Source organism: Labrus bergylta, chromosome 23 (genome assembly GCF_963930695.1).
Source record: "Labrus bergylta chromosome 23, fLabBer1.1, whole genome shotgun sequence".
Taxonomy (NCBI): Eukaryota; Metazoa; Chordata; class Actinopteri; order Labriformes; family Labridae; genus Labrus; species Labrus bergylta.
This window is the reverse complement of record NC_089217.1, coordinates 2251034-2274261: the sequence shown is the minus strand read 5'-3', so window position 1 is coordinate 2274261 and position 23228 is coordinate 2251034. Positions and strand designations below refer to the sequence as shown.

Below are 23228 nucleotides of genomic sequence, written 5' to 3'. Positions count from 1 at the left end.
GAAAGAAGTAAATCAAAAGGTCCTCGTGGATCTATCATAAACGCTGCTTCAGCCTTCAAGCCTCTGAGTGGGCGGCTCAGAGGGCGTGTTTACTTGATATCTGAGCCATCGGGGTCACATTGTTAGAGAATGTACACAGTTGACTGTAGTTTGTACGCTTGTTAGCCGCAGCACTGAGCAATAAGAAACACTCCGTTCAGCATCTAATTGACATAATGTTGAATATGAAGTGACTACATCGAGCACAATAATGATTCATCTGGCTTGCAAGATGAAACTAGCGGTCCATTTCCCCGCTTAAGCTTTTTATGTCTTTGGAGAAGTCGACTAGTCGTTGATTACTTCTTTTGGATTTTGTCCGACCAATTAGAGAGCACTAAGACCAAACTTTAGGTAATCATGCAACAAAGAGCAAACGTCCTATAGAAGTGAAATCGCCCTTTAACAGTGAATTTGAACTTTACTATAAATGTACAACCTGGACGACCCCATGCAGGAGGTTTCCTCTCAACATATCTGACACGTTTTCCAACAACACATGTCAGTTTTCAAATCAGTGCTGGAGATTTCTGCAGGAATTCACGTCAACACAGATGCAGATTTTTTCAAGACACACACTAAGATTTTTTTCTCATAGTCCACTGCACAGCTCCTACATCGCACCTTTTGTACATTTTTGGTTTTTTATATTTCATATTTTACATTTTTAAATTCTATTTTATATATTGTAATAGCTTCTTATTCTGTATTATTGAAGTTGCTGCTAGTTCTGCGTTATTTCCTTGTTAATTCTTTAGCACCAATACACCAAGTCAAATTCCTCATATGTGTAAATGTACAACAATTCTACAATTCACTTAGCAGACGCTTTTCTCCAAAGCGACATACATCAGAGAGTAAGAACAACACAAGCAAGGATCTAGAAAAAAGGGAACAATGTGAGTAAGAGCAAACGATCAGCTTTGAGTCTGATTGGACACACAGGTGCTGACAGGAAGTGACCAGAGGCAAAGCACAACATTGAGGGCAGTTCTTGAGAACTCTAATCAGTATAGAAACCATCTTATAAGTCGTCGTTATCAAACAAAAACCATCGTCATTACCATCATCATCATCAATAATATGGAGACCATCATCATTAAGTTAGTAGGTATTCATGAAAGAGCTGGGTCTTTAGCTTTTTCTTAAAGGTGCAGAGGGACTCTGCAGATCACATGGAGTTTGGAAGTTCATTTGTACTTGGTAATAAACCCCGATTCTGATTCTGATTCTGATTCTGATGCAACTTTCATGGATTCTCTTTCTGCAACAGATCATTATCACTTCAGTTTCACCAAAAGTTAAGAGTCATCTCTGATTCAGTGCGATCAGACTGCAGGACTTCATATATATAAGCTATAACTCTGACTTTGCAGAGCGAGCCTGCCGGGGCCTTCGGGGGTGAGATCACCTCACAGTCATTAAAGGCAGCAGAAGGTGTGGAGGTGACTTGAAGAACTATTTGAACATACAGTTATTGGTAGTACTTTATGGAGTTATTATGACCCTTTAGCGTTTGTTTGCCTCTATTTCTGTTACATGACACCCTCATCCACGGTGACGAAACACTTCTGTTGTAGTCTCATCTGTCTCTGGTTCATCCTGTCCTCTTCCTGTTCTCTCTGTCTCTTCCTCTCTCCCTCTCTCCGCTGCTCTCGGTGAGCGAGTGGGCTGCATATTGATTTTTTTAGTGTTGAACTTGCGTGGCTCCTCTCTCTCTCTCTCCCCCTCTCTCTCTCTCTCTCTCGCCCCCACAGACACAAACTGACGGAGAAGTTGATTAGGAGCAGCTCTAAATATATCCTCCACCTCCTCCACCTCTGCCTTCTTCTTCTTCTTCTTCCTCTTCGCACCCCTCACCCCTCTCTCTCCCCCCCCCCCACCCTCCCTCACCCACTCACTCTCTCCCACACTGGTTCAATCGCTCATTCTCCGCATTTTTCTCTCTCGCCCGATTCGCCTGGACGCTGCTCTGCCAAGCATTTTTTTTTTCTTCCTCTCTCCATTTCCTTTCCCGCTCGCTCTGAGCATATCATTTGTCAACCCCCCAACAAAAAAAAAAAGGAAAAAAAAGGAAAGAGATAGAGACGCAGGCAGTGGTGCCAGGTTTGGCTGAAATTCTGAAATTTAGATGATAATTTGAAAAAAATGGTGATATTTTCAGAATCGTCCATTTTTTTGAATCTTTGAGGGAAAACAACTTTTATTTGCAGTGGATGTGTTTACATACAAGTCAATGGTAGAAAATCACACAGCTGGAAGCATTCCAACATACACACACACACACACACACACACACACACACACGGTGTATACCTACACTATGCATAACATCCTAATGTGTATTTGTATCTGCATGACTCACCACTTCAACAGAATGAACCTCCACACACTTACACACTAAGAAACACATGCAGAAGAATACTGTATATAAATGCATTACCTCAACGGCTCATGCATAAAGATGACTCTCATCACATTTTTACACATTTTCACTAAAAACATCTGGATGCTTTAAAAATAGTTTTCAAATCAGTTGTAGGGATTTCTACTGGAATAAATGTCAACACAAATGTAACTATTTTTCTGACCTTTTTGAGGTTTTAAAACGATACATGCGCCGTTGATCTCAGTCTACTTTTCTCCAGATCCACTTTTTAAGATTTTGGTTGAAATTGTCTTTAGGTCCTGACAGAAATTAATAACTCATCCGTCATCTGTATCAGTTGTAAGAATGTAAAAACTTTGACCAATGTCTGCTACGAGGTACCAATCTGATGAACCAATCACACGCCTCCCTGTCTCCCTGCTCGTTCTCTACCTCTTGCATGCTCTAGCCCACACTCAAAGCATGAGCTGAGGTCCACTTCTGGACCAATGGCGCTTGTGCATCTAAGTGAGGGGGCGTGGCTTTAGAGGGAGCACAGAGGGGAGGGGGTGGGGGTGCAGACGGAGCACTGAGGGAATGCTACTTTCAAAATCATGCTCAATTTTTGAAAATTACCAACCCTGCCTTTAAATGACTACATCATATCTTTTTAAAAACTGAACACCTGATACAATGAATCCAACGTCTGCAGCACATAGGAGTGTGTGTGTGTGTGTGTGTGTGTGTGTGTGTGTGTGTTTCAGGTGTCGAAGGAGATTAGCAGAGATACAGGGTCCAGATGGGAGAAGGAGCCTCGCTGTTTATTCTGCATCGATGTCGACCATCCTGGAGGTAAACACAACAACAAACGGAGGCCTTCTGTAATTTAACACTCTGATTGCAGCGTGGGACAAACAAACAAACAGGCTCGCTGGGCCGTTCTCCTGGGCTGGCGTGCGTCTGTGTGTGCGTCTGTGTGTGTGTGTGTGTGTGTGTGTGTGTGTGTGTGTGTGTGTGTGTGTGTGTGTGTGTGTGTGCCCCTGATTTAAATCTCATTTGCCTGTTTCCGGTTCCACAGAACGTCGAGGCTGATGTTGGAGCCGAGCAGCCAAGCACTCCGCTCATTGTTTGAAAAGGTTGGTGGTGGTTGAGTGTGTGTGTGTGTGTGTGTGTGTGTGTGTGTGTGTGTGTGTGTGTGTGTGTGTGTGTGTGGTGGGGGGGTTCTCATAAACGGAGCATTTTTCAGACAATGAGCACGTGGGCGTATGGCTTTAGGCGTATTTGACAGGATCAAATGACTTACAGAGAAAAGAAAAATCGGTCGTTTATGAAATAATCCCCACATACTTATTTCATCCACATCCTCTGCTCTGCTTATTTCTGCTTTTCTTCTCACCTCCAACCCCCCTCCCCTCACCCAACCACCCCCCCCCCCCCCCCCCCCTCCCCCTCTAAATGGATTGAGGTAAAATGGGAATCTGTATCCAGTGGGAGGTTTAAAGACACACTGACTTTGTTTAGATTTGAAATGCACATTACATTTGCATGATGACATAAACCTCAAGGCTTGTCCTCAAATCTGCCCGATTTTGTTGAATAAAAAGCAGCTGGAGGGGGGACGGGGGGGGGGGGGGGGGACGGGGGGTACAAGGTGTTTATCATGCTGATATTGTTCTTTGGCTCCCATTTGAATGCGTGTGCTTTATGAAGAATACACGTGTGTTAATATTTCAGTTAGGCTAATTTTGCGACTCCTTTTGCTGAATAATGTTAGTTCAAACAGTCGGGTGGGGGGGGGGGGGTGGGGGGGGGGTGCAGGGTGTGTGTGTTCACACAGAGGCACCTGATCGTGTTCATTTGCATACACGGGTCACAAGAGCAACGTGAGTGTGAGTGCCGGCTGGTGTCGTGCTGTTGCACCTTTTCCCCCCTCTCTTTCCTGACTCACCGCCCTGCATCTATTGGATCTTTTTTTTTTATTGTTGTTGTTGTTGTTGTTGTTGTTGTTGTGAGGCTTCACAGGTCACAAGGAATTCATATTTCTGTTAGGCCCACAGCCACACAAGATTTTCAAAATGTGAGAAAAAGCCCCGACATATGTGATGACAAATAATCAGAAATTGAACATCTTAAAAATCAGGACTTTGCAGATAGTCGATGGAGGGGAAGAGCGAGACAGATGTGATGAGAGATATCTGCTCTGATGATTGAACACAAAGACAGCAGTGATGACAGCCAGGTGTGTCACACAGGTGTCCACCTCCCGATATACGGTCGGTTGTCACTGTGTGTTTATTTGAGGCCTCCTTGATGCACTGTAGCACTCATTTCAGCAACAGGTCCGCTCTTAAGCGCTCTACTTCTAATATGTGCTCGCTGCTTCCTTCCCCGTCGTGTTATCAAGCTTTTTTTTTTAAGTTGCACGTTCTGTACTCATCGCCTGACATATTAGACATCATCATCGCTGTTGTTGTTGTCACATCTGTAAGGAAGCTGTCATGAATGAAAACACGAGTCAACATAGGGCTGGATATATATCAATATGTATTTTATTAACAGTGAAAACCTTAAAATCTATTTAAAATGTAATATTATGAAGTAAAAATGTTCCTTAAATACAATAAAAGAGAGAGAGAGGAGGAGCAGACAGTCAGTCATCATCAGTGAGATGAGAAGAAGGAGACCTGGCACCTCTGTAATGTTATTTTAATGCAACTTAAACTATATCCATATTAACGAGATTATCTTACCCTATATCTTGTTTGAAAATATATCGATATAAACTTGATATATTGCCCAGCCCTAAGTCAACAATATGAAGTGAATCCTTTGACACATGCAGAGCAGAATGTAGAAATGCAATGAGTGCAGGAGTATTGTTTCAATACAGAGAGATAAACTATAGTGACCTCACAGTCAGCGGTCTCAGGCGTCTATTCTCACATAGAGACAGAGTGTACATATGCACCTACAGCAAGACATCAGGCCTGCCGACGTGATTATTACAAACAAATGAGATCCATGCAGAGGAGAGCTAAACTCTGTTTGATCGCCATGTGTGTGTGTGTGTGTGTGTGTGTGTGTGTGCGTCTGCGTCCGTGTCTATACGACTGCAAGAGACAGAAATAGAGACAGAGGAAGAGGAGAGAGATGCTGTCAACTCTCTCCATCCTCCTCCTCCTCCTCCTCCTCCTCCTCCTCCTCCTCCTCCTCCTCCTCCTCCTCGGTGAAGCAGATGTCCAATTGAGTCTATTTAAAGCCGGTTGCAGTATGGCTGCTGATGCAGAGAAGAGCCCGAGCTGTAGCTTTGCATTACCGTTTGTCTTACCTTACCGCTTTTTCAGGAGCTCGAGATCTCTTCCACCTGAGCGAGCATTTTCCTCCCCTGCAGAACGTCAGCTGGAAGTGACCTCGGAGCACAGGGAAACCTTGGAAAGATAGAATTTGAGGAATGTGTGCTCTTTGAACAAATGTTGAAACGTCCAAATCCAGTCGCAACAGCTGAACACAACAGATTTTTTTATTTTACAGTTTACAATGAAACCACAGCAGCAGCAGCTTCCTGTCAAAGTGACCATTCTCTGACTAATATCATCACTCGCTCGTGCAGTAACTCCAAAAGCTTTGGCAGAGACTTTCAGTCCCCCCTCTGCTCTGTTGTCCCAGACAATTATGTGAAACAGACACAGTTCTGACACTCTGTGTGTGTGTGTGTGTGTGTGTGTGTGTGTGTGTGTGTGTGTGTGTGTGTTTTTTCCACCGGGTCTCATCTGTTTTCTCCCGCCGAGCAAAATAGAAAGAAGCTCGCAAAAGGTGGGACTTGGACGTTGCCGTGTCACTCTTAGCCAGAGATGACGCATCTGCAGCCGAGTGTACAGAGAAGAGGGGGGAGGGGGAGGGGGGGAGTAGAAGAAGAAGAAGAAGGAAGAAAAAAAAAACTGTTATAAACAGGATGTGGTGGTGTCAGACAGGAAGTCAGCGCTGACAGGGTTCATTTAGAGAACAAGATGCTGCGATGACGACGCGTCCAACTCAAGGAACACGTTCCCCAACGTCTCTGTGAAGCTTTTCAAAATGTGCTCGAAGGATTAAAGGAAGAATGTGAGACATGTGACACAGAAATACAGAAGAAAACACAGTCTGTCCTGTGTAAATGTGTCTCTGAGTCCTGACTGTCTACAATGAGGGAGAAGCTCGAGTCCCGCTGGCTGTGTTGTTGTCAGAGCCGTGTTTACATGGACGGGACGGCCGGCTCCTCCCCTTGTGTATAAAAGCTGTTTTAGTCAAGAACTAGAGAGAAGAAGAAGAACATACTCACTGATTATTTGGATGTTAGTAAGAGTTTTTAGATCACGCTCATTCTGTGTCAGTTTACATGAAATGTGAAGCTACGAGCTAACTAAAGAGCGCTAACATTAGCATGCTAACACAACAATGCAGGCTCGGGAAATTGCAGCTCGGACAATTTTGACCGCCACTTGTGTGGCTGGAGGAGAGCGGGGTTCCTAGAATAACAAACAAGATGAAGGAGGGAGGATGGATGGATGAGAGGAAGGAAGCGAAGGGAGGATGGGTCAAAGAAAGGAGACGAACAGAGTGGAGTGATATGGCTCGGTGTTGTCAGGTGATTAAAGGTGTGGTTGTCCTGCTCCTGTACATAAAGTAATATAATAACTGGACGTGTAAATTAAACCACGTCTTCATGGTTGAATGAATAAGAGCAGATATGTCAAAAAAAGGTTGTAAACTGGCATGTCACGTTTTCCTTCTTTAATGCTCTAAAATCCTCTAATAAGTGAAACTGTGTAATAAATAATCCTGCACACACACACAGAAAGATTTCCTGAAAGGAGATTAAAGCTGCCAAATGGAGTGAACAAAAAAAAGATGTGCAGTTGGATACTTTTTGCAGTGTGAAGGTTTTACAGTGTGTGTCAGTCCTGGAAGAAAAAGAAAAAGGTGTGTAAACTCGACTTCTCCCCCGGGTGTGTTTTTTTAATTTATTTTTTTTAAGATGGCTAAAATGTTGTCTCGGTGGGGTTCACCCTCCTCTACTGAACATCTCTGCTTCACCAGCAGCAGCAGCAACAGCCCGACAGAGAAAGAGAGGGACCGGGAGGAAGCTCGCGGAGACGCGTCTGCAGAGCGCAGGCTTCGTACAGAAGGGGGCGGAGGGACAGAGAGAGAGAGAGAGAGTGTGAGAGAGAGAGAGAGAGAGAGAGATGTGACAGCGCTCATCACCCACTGAACAACCAGGACGAGTTGCATCCGAGCAATCGCTGCCATTCGCAGACGGAGTTTACAGCCTTTTGCGCCGCTTTTTCTTTCGATCTTTTTCCTGCCGCACCCCCTCCCTCTCCCGGTGCTGCCTCAGCCAGTCGACCATGGTTTCTATAATTTCAGACCTGGACCCTCTGAAAAGCTGGAACGTGTTAAGGTAAGCGAGCGCCCGGTTAGTTTCACTTCCACACAGCCGCGCCATTGTGAAAGCAGAGAGAGAGAGAGAGAGAGAGGTTGGGGGGGGGGGCACAGAAGAGACAGAAGAGACAGAAGTGTGCCTGCTGTGTTTTTTGGACACATTTAAAAAAAAAAAGAAAAAAAAAAGGGTGCGACTCGGCGCTGGCATTCAAGCGCTGCGTAATTACGCGCGGTTTGCGCCGTTTGGCGATAATCTGCGCACGAGTGTACAGTGCTCTTATCTACTTTCTGAGCTCCTCTCCCTCTTCTCCTGCGCGCTCTGTCGCGAGTCTGACGCATGCGAGCTGCTCCGTGTCTGCGTACATCTCATTAACCCCCTGCTGCTGCTCCATCACCACCACCAACATCTCCAAAAAACTTCATTCCAGCTGTAGAAGCAAGAACAACACTCATGTATCACCCCTCCCTCCCCATACTACCCCCCATCACACTCCCCCTTAAAGTGTCTTGTGCACAGCCAGAAAAAAAAAGTCTCCCCCCTCCAGGAGTTTGTGTTGAAACATTCACTCATGGCTGATTGCCTGCGACAGAGCACTTTTAGTGAATTCAATTTTATCTCCTGAGCTGCAAAAAACACGTTTCCAGCTCCAGAAACATTTACTACTCTGCAGGAGGAGGAGGAGGAGGAGGAGGAGGAGGAGGAGGCTGCCCTGACACAAATTTGATTCCCTGCTCCTCCCATTGAGGTCAAAGGTGAACCTTTTTCTCTCTCACCTTGTCTTGAGTGAGCACTCTGCCTTTTTTGTTAAACAGCTGTTAGACTCCATCTCGGACCCCTGACTCACTGTCATGAAGCGTCCCAGCTTAAAGCCTGTGCATTTAAAAGCTGGGTTTTTTAAAAGGTTCCCTGTCCCTGAATATTTCAGCTTTTTGATAAATTAGTCATTATTCCCTCGACAGACTCGGCTGCAGAAGCGGGAACTATTTTTTTTAGCAAATTCTATTTTAGAAACGAGCGAGACGAGATTCTTCTAAAACAGCCTCTCCCCCTCTTTTAATTTTACCCCCCCTTACACTCCCCCTCCGTCTCCCTCCCTCCCACCATCTTTTATCCACAAATCCAAAATAAAGAATGAGTGGAGTAACGTAGAGCAGGCGTAGTTCACTAAACAGCTGATGGACCAGCAGGGGAGGGGAGGGGGGGTCTAAATGATGTCATTCCCAAACAGGCAGTGATGACCGTCCAGGCTGAGAAATAGGGTGTACAGCTGACCTGACACCCACACACACACACACACACACACACACACACACTCACACACACACACACTCAGGCGTTCATGCACACAATCATAAATAGCCGCAGTAAAGAGACTGGTCGGACACACTCGCACCTCGACACTCGCTCCGTTTGCCTCACGGGGACAGACCTCCTGCTAGATTTTAGCACAGATAACAAATAATTTCACATTTTTGGGGATTTTCTGCAGCTGCACCGGCGTTACAGTCAAAAGGTCAAAAGTGAGAATTGATTTTTAAAAATGGAGCAGAGATGATGCAAAGTTTTTGCACAGAAAGGCAGAAAGTTACATCTTTTTGTTTTGTCCGAGCCGAGATTAGGATGGATGTTAGCATAAAAAAGACCGAGAAGAAGGAGGATTGCAAGGAAGGAGAGGAGGATGCTTTACCACCTCATCTTTCCTCCGTCGCTCCGCTTTATTTCAACTTTACTCCTGCAAATTTCCTAACGGGGACACGTCTCCTGATGGTGTTAAAAATGTGACTTTTAGCTAATTTCAGGAATAGATACGGAGATGATTGATGACTTATTGGACAGCGTTAGCTTTGACTGAAAAGATTAAAGGGCCAAAAGCAAGAATACAAGTTTCAAAATGTGAATATGATGTCAACTTGTTTCACAGAATCGCAGAAGGAAGTGTTGTTTTTTATTCATAGATTAGTTCTTAGGAAGTAAGGAAGGAAGGAAGCAAGGTAGGAGGAGAAGTAGGATTATTTACCTCTCCTCCGCCCTTTGTCTCTTCTCTTTATTAAACCTTTGCTCTTTCAGATTAGAGGCAGGAGCAGCTGTCCCTCTCCAAAGACGATGCATCTTAATAAAGACCGGCTTACCGCTGGCCTGTCACTCACACTCTCTCGGGGTCGCACACACACACACACACACACACACACACACACTTTCATCAGGTCCATCACACACACACAAACGAGCGCTCAAGCAGGCTTCTCAATCATTTATGAAAATGAAGCGTCGTTTCCCTCTCGTTGTTTTTCCTCCCTAATGAGACTCACCTCCGTCACGCTCCAACACACACAACACACACACTTGTACACACACACTTGTACACACACACACACACATAAAGATCAAAAACACAGCTTTAACAAGGACGTGTGTTTGGTAATTTTGTTGTTGTTGTTATCGCTGAGCAAAGAGAAGCCGGCGAGCTAAAGGGAAGCAACAAGAAGCACAAACGCTTGGAATATTGTTTTTTTTCCTGAATCTGAACACCCGACGAAGCAGCTGAAGCAGATTTTTAGCGGCGTTGCGTTTCGAGCGGAGCAGTTGTGCGATCCAGATGGTAGAATATGACACACGCAAAGAAAAAAAAAAGTGTTGCATCAGTGAAACAATCGCATTACGAAGAAAACTTCTGCTGCAGATGAAAGATGAGACTTCGCCGATGTAACACAATTAGGGCAACATCATCTGCATATTAGCGCAATTAGCCGATTAGCTCGTCTCTGTGGAACCCGGTTGACTTTAAATGCAATAAGGAGTTAGAGTAAGTGACAAATGTGTGTGTGTGTGCATCAAGCAAGCAGGGTGTGTCTGCTTCTTCTTCTTCTACTGCATTAACAATCTGCTGTCAGCCATGCCACACACACACACACACACACACACACGAGAACACACACATACGAGAACACACACATACGAGAACACACACTCATGTTCAGGGGAGAGCGCAGAAATCCGTCCGTGCCTCTCGCAGTGCACGCCACATATCTGAAGTGCAGTTCAGTTATTCCGTAATGAGAAACAGCATGCATATTAATTCCATCTGATTACATCCAGCTACCACACACACACACACACACACGCACACACACACGCACACACACACACACGCACACACACACACACACCAGAAGAGATGAGGTGTGTTCTGTATTCAATTAGGGAAAAAAGAGAGAGAGAGAGAGAGAGAGAGGTTTTTATTCTTTTCCCGTCTGCATGAATCATTGCTGGAGATTTATAAAAAAAACAAGAGAGTCAAAGATAAAAGTGTTCTTCTCGATGTGAAAAACGACTAAATTAGAGTTTTTATTGGAGGACGCGTAAACGCCACCCGTCATTTCTCCGCAGCTCCGTCCTCCCCTTCCTCCTCGATCTCTTCAGGGGTCCGTTTTTCCCCCCTCGTCCAATCATCCAAATCCTTCCCTCTCTCTCGCGCAGGTGCTCCCGTCCTGCAGCTCCGAGCGAGTCATGGCAGAGCGAGCGAGGAGTTTGTCAGCGAAGGGGGCGGGGGGGGGGGCTTGACCTTTGACCCCACAGTGTTGGTTTTTAATTAATCCACTTAAAAAGAGTTCGTCCGCTCTGCATTATGTGTCGCTTTATATCCCGGCGGAGCAGAGGGAGAGGGGGGCGAGGCACAAATCCATCCGCCTAATTACCGAGACCACTGTTTGAATCTGTAAATCCCCTCTGATGATAGCGCGCGTGTGTGTGTGTGTGTGTGTGTGTGTGTGTGTGTGTGTGTGTGTGTGTGTGTGTGTGTGTGTGTGTGTGTGTGTGTGTGTGTGTGTGTGTGTGTGTGTGTGTGTGGGGTGCTTTCTATCTGTAAGCCAGACCTTTTTCAGCAGTCAGGATTAAACTGACTTTAACTAAGGAGTTAAAAACATTTAGTTAAGGCGAGTATTGATATTTCCGGCGGCGGTGGATGGTGTGTGATTTATCTGTGAGTGTTTTCAGGCTTTTTTAAACGGACAGGTGTTTTGGTGTTTTTACTACACACACTCTCTGTCTTTTAATGTTGGAAAAAAAAAATCCGCCTGGACTGCTTCACTGTTGAGGAAATGAGGCTGCTGTTTTGCTTCTGTCTGATTTGGAATCAAAAATTGACCAATCGACTTCATTTCTCCCTTTACATCCCGCGCTTTTTCCATCTCGTTGTTTTTTTCGGTTTCAGAAATGGGGGCTCATTTGTGAGATTTCCACAGAGACGAGGACGGTCTCTGCTGCTGCCCTCCTCGTCTGGATCAGCTCTCTGAATTTTGATGTTTTTTTGTTTTTTTTTAAGGCATTTGATGTCCTGACAAACTATTTTCATTTCAAAAAAAATAAAAAAAAGTGCTGCAAACCCTTTCAAGAGCTTTGTTTTTCTAAACCCACCAGATCTGGGTAATGTGGCCGATTAGGTTTGATGATGGATATGACGAGAAATGCTTTTTAGACAATCATATTGATTCATATAGAGTCTCTGTGGGGGTGTACAGTCTAAAAGTGAAAAGTCACCATAAGCCATTTTTGAGTCACAATTATTTTTCTCTCTCAAATGAAACACCCCGATCGGAACTCGTTTTCTCTCTCGCCGCATCTTTCCAAATGATGTCAAACGGGAAATCGCTGCCTGACAAGTTTTTAAGTGAAAGTGATGACAGCAGGAGGGACGGCCCCGTCTTCCCACCGCTGTCACTCAAAAAGCTCTCGCAGCAGCAGAGAACAATCCCGACATTCAAGCATCCGAGTGACGGAGGCGGACGGGGCGGGCAGAAGCAGAAAGAGGGAGAGAGGGAGGGGAGGGCTGAATTCCTCCCAAACCTCCCTGGAATCGGCGAGTGATAATTACATAGTTTGAGGCGAGAGTGCGTCACAGAAACACAAAAAGAGACGTGAGAGGAAGATGACAGAGAGCGTGAAAACAGGAGCAGGAAATGAAGGAGAGGAGAAATGTGTGAGAGTGTTTTTTTATTTTATTAAAATGCGTTTAGTTGATGCAACCTCTAATGTTTCACTTCTAATTCTAACAGAGGGATCTGGATTTGGGATTTGCAATGTTTGCAGACTGAGGACCGTATTCTATTTTTATTCTTTCACTTCCCCTAAAATTACTTTCACATACAAACATTTGACATTTATCGCTCGACTGCTTGCAAAGCACTTCAGTTGAATTTAAACCTAAAAGGCGCTACATACATGCATAACGTTTTAATGATTTAAGAGCTGTAGTTACAGGTTACTTTGCAGAGTTGATCAGAAAAAAATACACATCGATAATATTTAGTAATTTATTTCAACGATAGCCCCTTGAGATGCATCATCTCATTTTCGAGGGGGTCCTTACAAAACATAAATTGAATCATCAGTAATACAAAATCAAAATGAAAGATTAATCTGAAACATTTAAACACAGAGACACCCACACCACACACACACACACACACACACACACAATCACTCACACTTAATGCTCCCCCAAGCCTAGCCACCCACCAACCAGCCAATATTACACAATCAGAGAAAATTTGATGAAAAACAAAAGAAAAGAAAATCCAGAGATAGGGCAGAGGAATGAATTGAGTTTCAATTTAGGCCTCCAACGATCATGAAACAAGACGACTTTGATTAAACAATGACTTTACTGCACTCATTTTGTCCGTTGGGGAAATTAGTCTTGGTCTCAAAGTGCCAAACCTTCAGCTGCTTCTACTCCAATCAATTAATACAAAACGATAGAAAAGCTTCTGGTTTTCTCCCGGAGTGGAGGTGTTTTCTGAATGTTCCAAAGTGTTTGTTATGTTTTGGCCATGGTGGCCTAGTGGTTAGTTTGCATGCCCCATGTAAAGAGCCTGTATGGTCCTTGATTGCAGGCAGCCCGGGTTCAAATCTGACCCCTGGCTCCTTTTCCCCACTCTCTCTCTCTCTCTCTCTCTCTCTTTTACCTCTGCAGTCTGACGGAGCTCGTGCTCCATCTGTGTGGTTTTTTATTTTACAGTTATGCATCATGACATCAGTAACAGATATGAAATCTTCTCACACAGATTTTCATCAGATTTCAAACATGTAAGCTCAGATTTCTTTTTACTGATGTTCAAGTGCAAATGGACAATTCTCATAATAATTGTCAAAATGCCAGGATGTCTTTTGTGTCTCGGTTTGCCTTTTGTAGTGCTGCAACAATCTGAGTGTTACACACCCTTGATTTCTCCCAAAAGCTTAAAATAATGAAAGCTTACAGAGCACGCACACACACACACACACACACACACACACACACACACACACACACACACACACACACACACACACACACACACACACACACACAGGACGATGTCTGTGTGTTTAATGTTTGACTAAAACAAGAGTTGTTTCCTGCCATGACAGATGCAGAAGCGGATTTTTTTCCCCCTCTTGCAACAAAGATCGGCTTAGTCAGGAGCAGCCGCGGGGATTTAAAACACAAGTGTAGCACACACCTCACATGACGACCCAGTGTGTGTGTGTGGGTGTGAGTGCTTGTGGGGTTTTTTCTTCTTCTGTGGTTTTTATATTTCTAGTTTACAATCTGTCTAACCTTTTACCTTTCTTTCTTCTTTTTGGGTCATCTACCTTCATTTTCTTTCTGATCTTTTTGTCATTTTATAACTTTTTTTTATACTTTATTTCTTTCCTGTTTACAAACTCGCTGACGTTGTCACTTCCCTCGACTTTTCTCCTTTTCATTCCATCCGTTTCTCTCCGTCTTTCTTTCTTTCTTACGAAAAGTGTTTTTTTTTATGCATCTTTTATATCTCAACTGAATCTGATCAATGCCACCTGTACATTAGCGTCAGCACACACACACACACACACACACACACACACACACACACACACACACACACACTTAGCACCATTGGCCCATAGTGACTAATCTGTTTAATAATGCATCACCTGGAGCGCTGCACTCTATCTCTCTTGCTGTGTGCTCTCTCTCGCTCTCTTTCACCAACCATCTCACTCTCTTCTTCTCACACACACACACACACACACACACACACACACACACACAAACCCATAAACACGCATACAAATTGTACAGTAGTCATTCCCTTTGGCTTTCTTTTTGCTCTTTTCTTTTAAAAAAATCTTATTATAATGATTATCGCACCCATAAAGAATCGATATACCTGTGTGTGTGTGTGTGTGTGTGTGTGTGTGTGTGTGTGTGTGTGTGTGTGTGTGTGTGTGTGTGTGTATGTGTGTGTAAAAGGGAAAGAAAGAAAGAGAGATGGGTTGGTGGGGGTAGAAAAATGAGAGCGAAAAATAGATCTTGTCTGAATAAATAAACAGCTTTTGCTTGCATCCGAATCGGAAAGCTTAACAGAGTAAAGGAAGAAGGGGGGGAGGGGGGGAGGGGGGATGAGAGGTTGAGAGTCAGCAGAGAAAAGAAAAACATTGGCACTCTGCCCGGTGAAAATAAGGGGGGGGGGGGGAGGGAATTAAATCTGTGTGTGTGTGTGTGACTGATGGATGCTCAAATCGAAGCCAAAAAAAGATGAACAAAAATTGCACACAATGCATGACCGCAGGCCAAATGATAAACTGACCAATCAGAGCACGTGTTTGGTTGAGCAGGGTTCACTTCCACAGGTCAAATAGGAGCTGTGCAGCACTAGAGGCTATCTGTGAAGGAAATCGTTTTTCTGCATGTTTCCGGAATATGTTTTTCATTTATTGGTATTTTTTACATTAGAAAAATAAAGCAATACGCTGATGATACTGTGGTATATGTTTGCATTATAATGAAAAATCTCATCTGGTAGCATGTTGTTGACATAATTGATCACATTTATTGATTTTAATGTACAAGCATGCAGCATTTATGTAGCATCCTTGGTTTAAGGGGAGATGTCGTATTGTTCTATGGGCTTTTTTTTAAAGAGGTTTGGCATGAAAACGGTCAAATTTAAAACGACTGCACAAAATATCCACAGTCAGCACCTTCATTTTCATAAAAGTATCCCAGAGACCTACATCAGTCTCACCGCACAAAAAAAAAGAGGAAAGTACAGTGAGGATGAGGGAGAGCTAATGAATTATGGGTGGTTTGTGAATACAGAGGGAAAGAAAAGAGAGAGAGAGAGGGCTGTGCTCGGTTCGCTCTCGTCCTCCTCCTGGGTTATGGAAGTGTCACGCTGTGAGTGTTGCCATGCAGATGGTGACCCTGGAGTGTTGCAAAAGTAGATGGGGGAAGGGGGGGATAAAAAAGAAGGAAGTAAAAAAAACAGGGCAAGCTCAGAGAAATAGAACAGACTAGATTTTCTTCTGTTTCTTTTTAACTACATGAAGTAAACCCGATGGCCTGCAGAAGGTTCACAGTCTGTCTCTCTGTATGTCGGCTGTTGCTAACAACCCATTTGCACCCCTGATGCATGAAATACAGCTGTTCAAAGCATCAAAATATGATGAAGAACCCCTCTAGTGTCATATTCAGGCTCTGTCTTTTGAAGTGTCGTTGAAGTCATGTGAAGTAATATCAAGAGAACTAAAGTCCCTTTGGGGTGGGTCGCGTTTAAATACACAGGATTGGGGCGGCGTTGGTAGCCTGGTGGTTATGCCGCCCAGTCCTCGTTGCAGCAGACCCAGAGCAGGAATAAAAGGTTTGGAGTTAAAGAACTCCCACATTCTTTGTAGTGTATGGCATGAAGGAGATCACACACACACACACACACACACACACACACACACACACTGTAAGTAGTGCTTGTTCAACATGGTGTTGTAAGAGAGAACAGTGCTGCAGGGTGGAGTCCACAGAGCGGGAATACTGTATGATGTAACAAGCAGGCCTGATTGGCTCCAGACTTTGAGTTAAGTCAGTGTGAAAGAGAGGAAAACCCCCTCTTACATCTGTTCAATGTGAACTACATTTTGGAATGTGTTGGAGACAATATTGTTTACATTGTGGGATCTACTTTAAGGGAGAAATCATGTGATCAGTCTTTTGACTCAAGTTCAGCCTGCTGCGTTATCACAACTCTTAAGCTTGTATCAGCGGTACATCAGACCCCCGCTGGCTGCTTGTGATGTGGACCAATTGGCGCATTTCATGTTGTGATGTCAAGATCACCTACATCTACACAGTGTTAGGATTGGATTGTTCAGTCAATGAAAATGGCATACCTGGATTTTAGACATCACTCCAACCAACTCCGGTGTAAAAGAATGTGCAGATTTGAGTTGTCAAGATGTTTTCAAAGATGCCATATAAAGGATTCTCTTTCTTCTTTATTTGCATAAAATGAGTCAACTATTACTTCACTATGAACTTCAACATTGGAGATTTTAGCCTTTCCAAACGAACTGGAGTTCCAAGAAGCTCATAGAAACTAAAAGACATTAATAGCAACAAAAAAAAAAGGAAGTGGCAAGCATGACAACATCTTATATCACGATGGATCTTTGTTGAGCATGCAACTTCAGCTTGACTCATTGATCGCTCTCTGCACTTTAAAGTCACATTGCAACAAAATGCCTTTAAACAAAGTTTAGTTAATTTATATAGAGGACAGACAGTATAAAAGAAGCACCTTTATTCCTCTAAAATCAAATTAAAACTGTCATAAAGCTTCACTTTTGAGATGAGATTCAACTTTATTGTCATTACACATATACAAGTATAGAGTAACGAAATGAGGTTTGGCATCTCACCAGAAGTGCAAATAAGCAGAAAGTGCAATAGTCTGTGCTATGTACAGTAATTGCAAAATTTACAGATGTAGCCAAAAAAAGTGAATTATTAGGTAAATCTGGATGGCTGGATTAATGGGATGTAGCCTATTATAGAGATTAATATTGTATTTCTTCCATCAGGCTTGTTAGTGCCAACGTTTTGAAGCAGCCAGTTATGAAAAAGTGACTTACTTCTGGCTGACCTGGCTGGATTCATCTCATGGAGACCCAAAACGTTTGATAAAGATAGAAAACGTCAAGAGGAGGAAGTAGTGGACGAGCCGGGGGGAAGGAGGTGGAGACGGGCCGTGTTGGTGCAGCTGCAGAAACAGTGTGCATTTTATGAGAGTGGACTGTTGCTTAATGTTCTGCTCACAGTCAGATGACTGCAGAAAAATGCCCCGGAGCCATCATGCTCATTACTGAGTGTGTCTGTGTGTGTGTGTGTGTGTGTGAGACAGAGAGACATGCATATGAAGTGGGAAGTAGGGACCTCAGTTATTACAGTGGAGGTCACAGTCGAACATATCGAGACTAATAACAGGCCCATCACATGAGCTTATGAAGGTTCATCTTATGAAATGTGCTCCAGTATTTTCTTTGGGTTCTTCGGTCTGAACCGCAAGAGTTTCCTTCTGCTTTACTGACTTGAGCTGTCTGTCATGTGCGGAGGCTGTAGTCCTCCAGGCGAGCGGCCCAGGTTCGAATCCCGCCTGTGGCTCTTTTCAGGCGTCGTTCCACCACTCTCTCGCTCTCCCTGATTTTTCCGGCTCTGTCCGCTGTCCTATCTCGTGCAAGCGGCGCACAAAATTGTCCCTTTCCTCGAGCTGCAATTGCCTTTGGCCTGCTTTGTTGTGTTAGCATGCTAATGTTAGCACACTTTAAACTTGTAAACATGATGTAAACAAGGCTCTGACAACAACAGAGCTTGAGGGGGGGGTGCTTCTCCCTCATTGTAGACAGTCATGACTCAGAGTTGTCATGTGGAAAATGTCGCACATTCTGTCTTCACCACTTCACCATCACCGTATTCTTAACCAGAACTCCTAATCCTAACTGTGAAATTTAATGTTTCACCTTGTGGGGACTTTAATTTTTTTTTCTCTCTCTTCAAAAATAGACCTTCTCTTCAAAGAAGTGACTGTATGCACAGATTTATGTCCCCACAATGTGATTAATACAACTCCACACACTCACTCAGCAGGAGCTGCAAATCCTGCCCTTGAACCCGTCAGTGTGTTTTATTCTACTTTTTATTTTTTTATTTTTTTTTATTTCCGTCTCTCGATTCTTTTCTTGTCATTTCTTTTTTTCTCTCCTCTCAGGACCGTGTCGCCACTGTTTCAAACAAAGCATCTTCAGATCTTTTTGTGCGCCTTCTCTTTGACATAATCCCGGTGTCTGTTGCCGTGGTTACACCGTCTTAATGTGCCATTGATGTGACTGTATGTATTAAAAGCAATCGCTGACTCCCGGTGACAAACTTTAAGTGCAATTCTCTTTCGGACCCTTTTTTTTTTTCTTCTTTGCATCCTGCTCGACTGTTGGGATTTTGTTTTATGTGTCAAGGAAACATCACAAGCTGACAGCTGATATTGGCAGCTTGCAATCGATGTAGGCCAATATCCTGTCATAATTCACAATCTTCAACCCCATGAACTTCATAGGGCCCGCCGCTGGGCCGGCTCAGACTCTCATACTTTATGTTGTTTGATTCAGAAAGAGAGAATTAGAAATTGGGCGCTTGATACACAATTACTGTCCTATCAATGACATTTACATCAGCTGTGCGATCAAAAACAGATTCATCGCTTTGTGTGTGTGTGTGTGTGTGTGTGTGTGTGTGTGTGTGTGTGTGTGTGTGTGTGTGTGTGTGTGTGTGTGTGTGAACGTGCAGTTGATGAGCTCCAGCGCAGCAACATTATGACAACATTTCATCTCATCCCCTCGACGCCGCGCTTTGGAAGATGACGCTAATTTGGACGAGATGTTTGAGGCCCCGGTCTCCCGTGGTCCCCGGTGCCCCGCAACATTAAAAGCAAGAGTGGAGCGTGAACGTATGGCCGGCGATTAAACGGCAATCACACACACACACACACACACACACACACGCAGACGAGCAGACGAACACATTTCTGCTTAATAGCTCTCGGAGCTGAGTCGTCCAAATATGACATTTCATGTGAAAAAAAACCCTCAGAACGTCAGGGCTTATTCAGATCTTTCAGTTTGTCAGTTTTTATGTGACAAGGGTCATAAATAAATATCGATTGCAGCACGCCTCGTCATGCGATCACGCTTCAATCTATTGAACTCGCCTGTAGAAGTGGTTCACGAGCAGCACATACAGCAACAGTACGCCAGCTTTCAGTAGTGTGTACCTCATGTAGTGGTCTTTCACATCCGGTGTTTCCACGGCAACCATAAACATGGCCGCCGTGACCGACACGGGTCGTCACATCTATAAAATTATGGATTTCTCTGGTTTTGATAACTTTTGGAAATACTTGAGTTAATTTATGCCCTGTGAGTGACAGGTGAACAGTCCAGGATGTAACTCCGCCTCTCGCTCGATGACAGCTGGGATTGGCTCCAGCCGCCCCGCGACCCTGAATAGGAAAAAGCGCTATCAATAATTGATGGATGAGCTAAATATAAATACTCAACAACAACAAAAATATACATATTACAGCTTTAACTGCGTCATTAAAAAAGAAAAATGTTTGTATAAATATTTTCAGTTAAAACAAGATAAATGACAAACGATCATATGTGGCTGTTTTGCAGCTGCTCTCACTTTGTTATGCCATCTTCTAATGCTTACAACAAACCACTATGGTGTCATTAACAATAATGAGATGACACAAAAGACTTAAGGCTTCACTTTCAGCTGCAAAAAAGAATTAATCTTTTATAGTTTCTTTTTGCTCTTCAAGTTTTTATTTTAGAAAACTACAAGATTTGTAAGCATGAGGGCCGCCTGGTTTCCTCTTGTAGCATCATGCATCGTTAACCTCGCCGTGCATCACTGTGGATGATGTTCCAGGCTGCTACAGGGACCAGTTTAGCCCAGTGGCAGCTCTGCAATCTGGGGAAGCTTGTTCCCCCACTCTGCTCCCGCGTCCCGAGATTAGTGAAACCTCTCGCCCCCTAATGGCTGCTCGAGGGCGGAGTTAATGTCATCAGCTGCCCCCCTTTTGTTCACCTCTGGGAGTCCCGCTCCACCCTGCCCCATTAATTTCAAGAGCTACTCATATCCTCGCTCCCCATACTTTCCATCTCTCAACCCTCATCCCTCACTCGCTCCATCATCACCTTTGAGCGCCCAGCCCAATCTCTGCACTCTCCTGGCTCATTTTGAGCTGTAATTGGACAGAGGTCCCGGGGGAGGGTCCTCAGCACGCCCCGGCGCCTCTCCCCTCCCATCTCCAGAGTGGAAAAGTGCTCGGCCGCGGTCGATAAGCAGTCCGACATTCCCCACCCTGCTAACTTTCAATGGGCCGAACGGCCGAGCTTCACTTTCAAACAAGTGATCTCTGAGAGCCTCGAAGTAGCTCCCAAATTGAGGTGTGAGCGTCTAAACTCCAAAAGTTTGGAAACACACTGCAAATGTCTCCATCTTCAAAAGCTTCTGTCTGGGTGAAGTGATTGTACCCGACCTAAAAAGCCTCTGCATGTTTCTAATAAGCTCCACGAGCAGAAACGTGCTCAAACTAGGATCAATATTGGAGATGCTTTTGAAAAATGGAGAGAGGTTAGAACACAGAAAGGTTTACAGACCCATGCAGAGCTGGATAAACACTGAAGCTTCAGAGTCCACCACATGGTGACCTGCGTACGCCTCAACCCGATGGAGGAGGGGGCGGGGGGGGGGGGGGGGGGGGAGAGACAGCTCTCTACAATGTTTCAGATTCTGACTGCCGTACCTGTTTTAAACACTAGGTGTCAGATTTACATATTGCTCCTTTAATAAACATTTTGATACTTGAAAAATACTGTAACAGGTTGAACTGTTCCACCTGTGCAGGCATGTTTTACTCACGGCTGAGAAAAAAAGGGGGATTTCACTTCCACCCAAAAACTTCTGCATCCTCTGCATTATTATCTCTGTGCATTTCACATTCTCTCTGTGTCGTCGTACTGTGAACTGATGATCATGCGGTGGAATCTGACTCCCTCTGAGATCCTCAAACTTCACAGAGAATCACCCCTATGAGCGTATGAATATATGATGTTGTGCATTCTCCTGCCACAAGTCTTATTATTACAATAAGTCCGGGACTACTTTTTTGCACAAATATGATCTTATACCATTCTACCTGATACCATCCATCTCTGGCTTCTCACACCATCCTACACACTCTAATGGATATATGATGCTGTGTGTCTCTTTTGATACCTCCCTGTTGCCCAGCTTTTTCTCGAGCAGCATTTGTGCTGGTAATCTGTCACATGAGCCCCGTTTCATCGCAGGCACAGGGACATTTGGAGCGGTGGCGGCGGCGGGATAACACCCTTTAAAGCTTCCCCCACTCCTCTCTTATTGCCCACGGCTCAATCCCAACTATCTCAAATCTCTCTCCTTATCTCTTTCCCCTTTATTCCCGAGGCTTGACGAGCACTTGACAGCTAGAAAAAAAGTGCTGAGAATTGGGCCCTGACCTGCAAGCCGCTGGTCATCAGTGTATACCTGCAGCTCCCCCCAGAGGCCGGCCCCGCTCAGGGTTGAGAAACGTTTCAGCGAGTGTTCAATTTGAAGTTCTACCTTTTTTTTCTCTCTGACCATGTTTTCATGCTGCAGAGCTCTCAGACAGTCTGAAAACATCCAGTTTTATATAATCATTCTCACTTCTGACCTGTCCTTTTATCAGCTCTGCAACAATTACAGCTGAATACCTGATGTAGTGCGAGTGTGTGTGCGCCTGTTTCCGAGTAGAAAGGAGAAAAAAGGCGGGCGGGCGGGGGGAAGTGTGTGTTGGAGCTGTATCGGCATTCACGCGCCAATGGATGAAAGCGGCGGTGGCGTTAATAATTGAGAGAGTACTTAACAACAGGAGCGCTGCCCTCGCAAGACAGCTTTTAATAACCAGGAAGGTTTCACATTTCTAGTTCTCCTCTTTTTTCATCCCTGCCCCCCCCCCCCCCCCCCACCTGCTGCCACGCTCCCTTCCTCTTCTTCAGAAGCTTTCTCAGCTCTATTCACGGGAGCAAAGGAACGCCGCTGAAGAAGAAGCATCTGTCTGCCTTGTAAAAGAAAACACAGTGAAAGAAAAGGTGTGTGTGTGTGTTTACTCCATTAAAGTGGGGCCCATTGTGCTGGAATGGAGAGCGTACCATGCCTATTGACAGGGTAGTGTATTTATTACGTCTTCCACATTTATCCCCGTGTCCTCGCTGTCTAGTTGAGAGATATGTATTTGTTTATGGAGGCACTTCGTCTCTACTCTTAATGCGCTCGCCCTCATTAATTCGCTTGATGGTCTTTGATTTGCCGGGCATCACTAAGTCGCATTAAGAAATGTATTTTCCCGGCTCTTACTTAACGACGCTTTCTGCAACCGACGCAATTAAATGCACATTTAAAATGCTCAAGGTTTCCCCTCAGTATTCATGAGCGCAGGCAGAAGCTTGATTAGCACCCCGCGGAAAAAATTAAGCAGCCGG

The 23228-nt window shown here is 44.4% G+C and overlaps 1 protein-coding gene across 18 annotated transcripts in view; it reads left to right on the top strand.

The window, feature by feature from the left end:
- Positions 1-7351: 7351 nt before the first annotated feature.
- Positions 7352-23228, top strand: part of celf2 (cugbp, Elav-like family member 2) — a 211378-nt gene continuing 195501 nt past the window's right edge. For 3 of the 18 annotated variants that reach the window (XM_065951247.1, XM_065951256.1, XM_065951245.1), the window contains exon 1: positions 7366-7844. In XM_065951247.1, coding sequence (XP_065807319.1) covers positions 7792-7844 — 53 coding nt within the window. In that variant the 5' untranslated portion in view covers positions 7366-7791. Of the gene's footprint in view, positions 7845-23228 lie in introns of all 18 variants that reach the window. The other 15 variants (XM_065951242.1, XM_065951244.1, XM_065951249.1 and 12 more) reach the window with 12 other exon arrangements.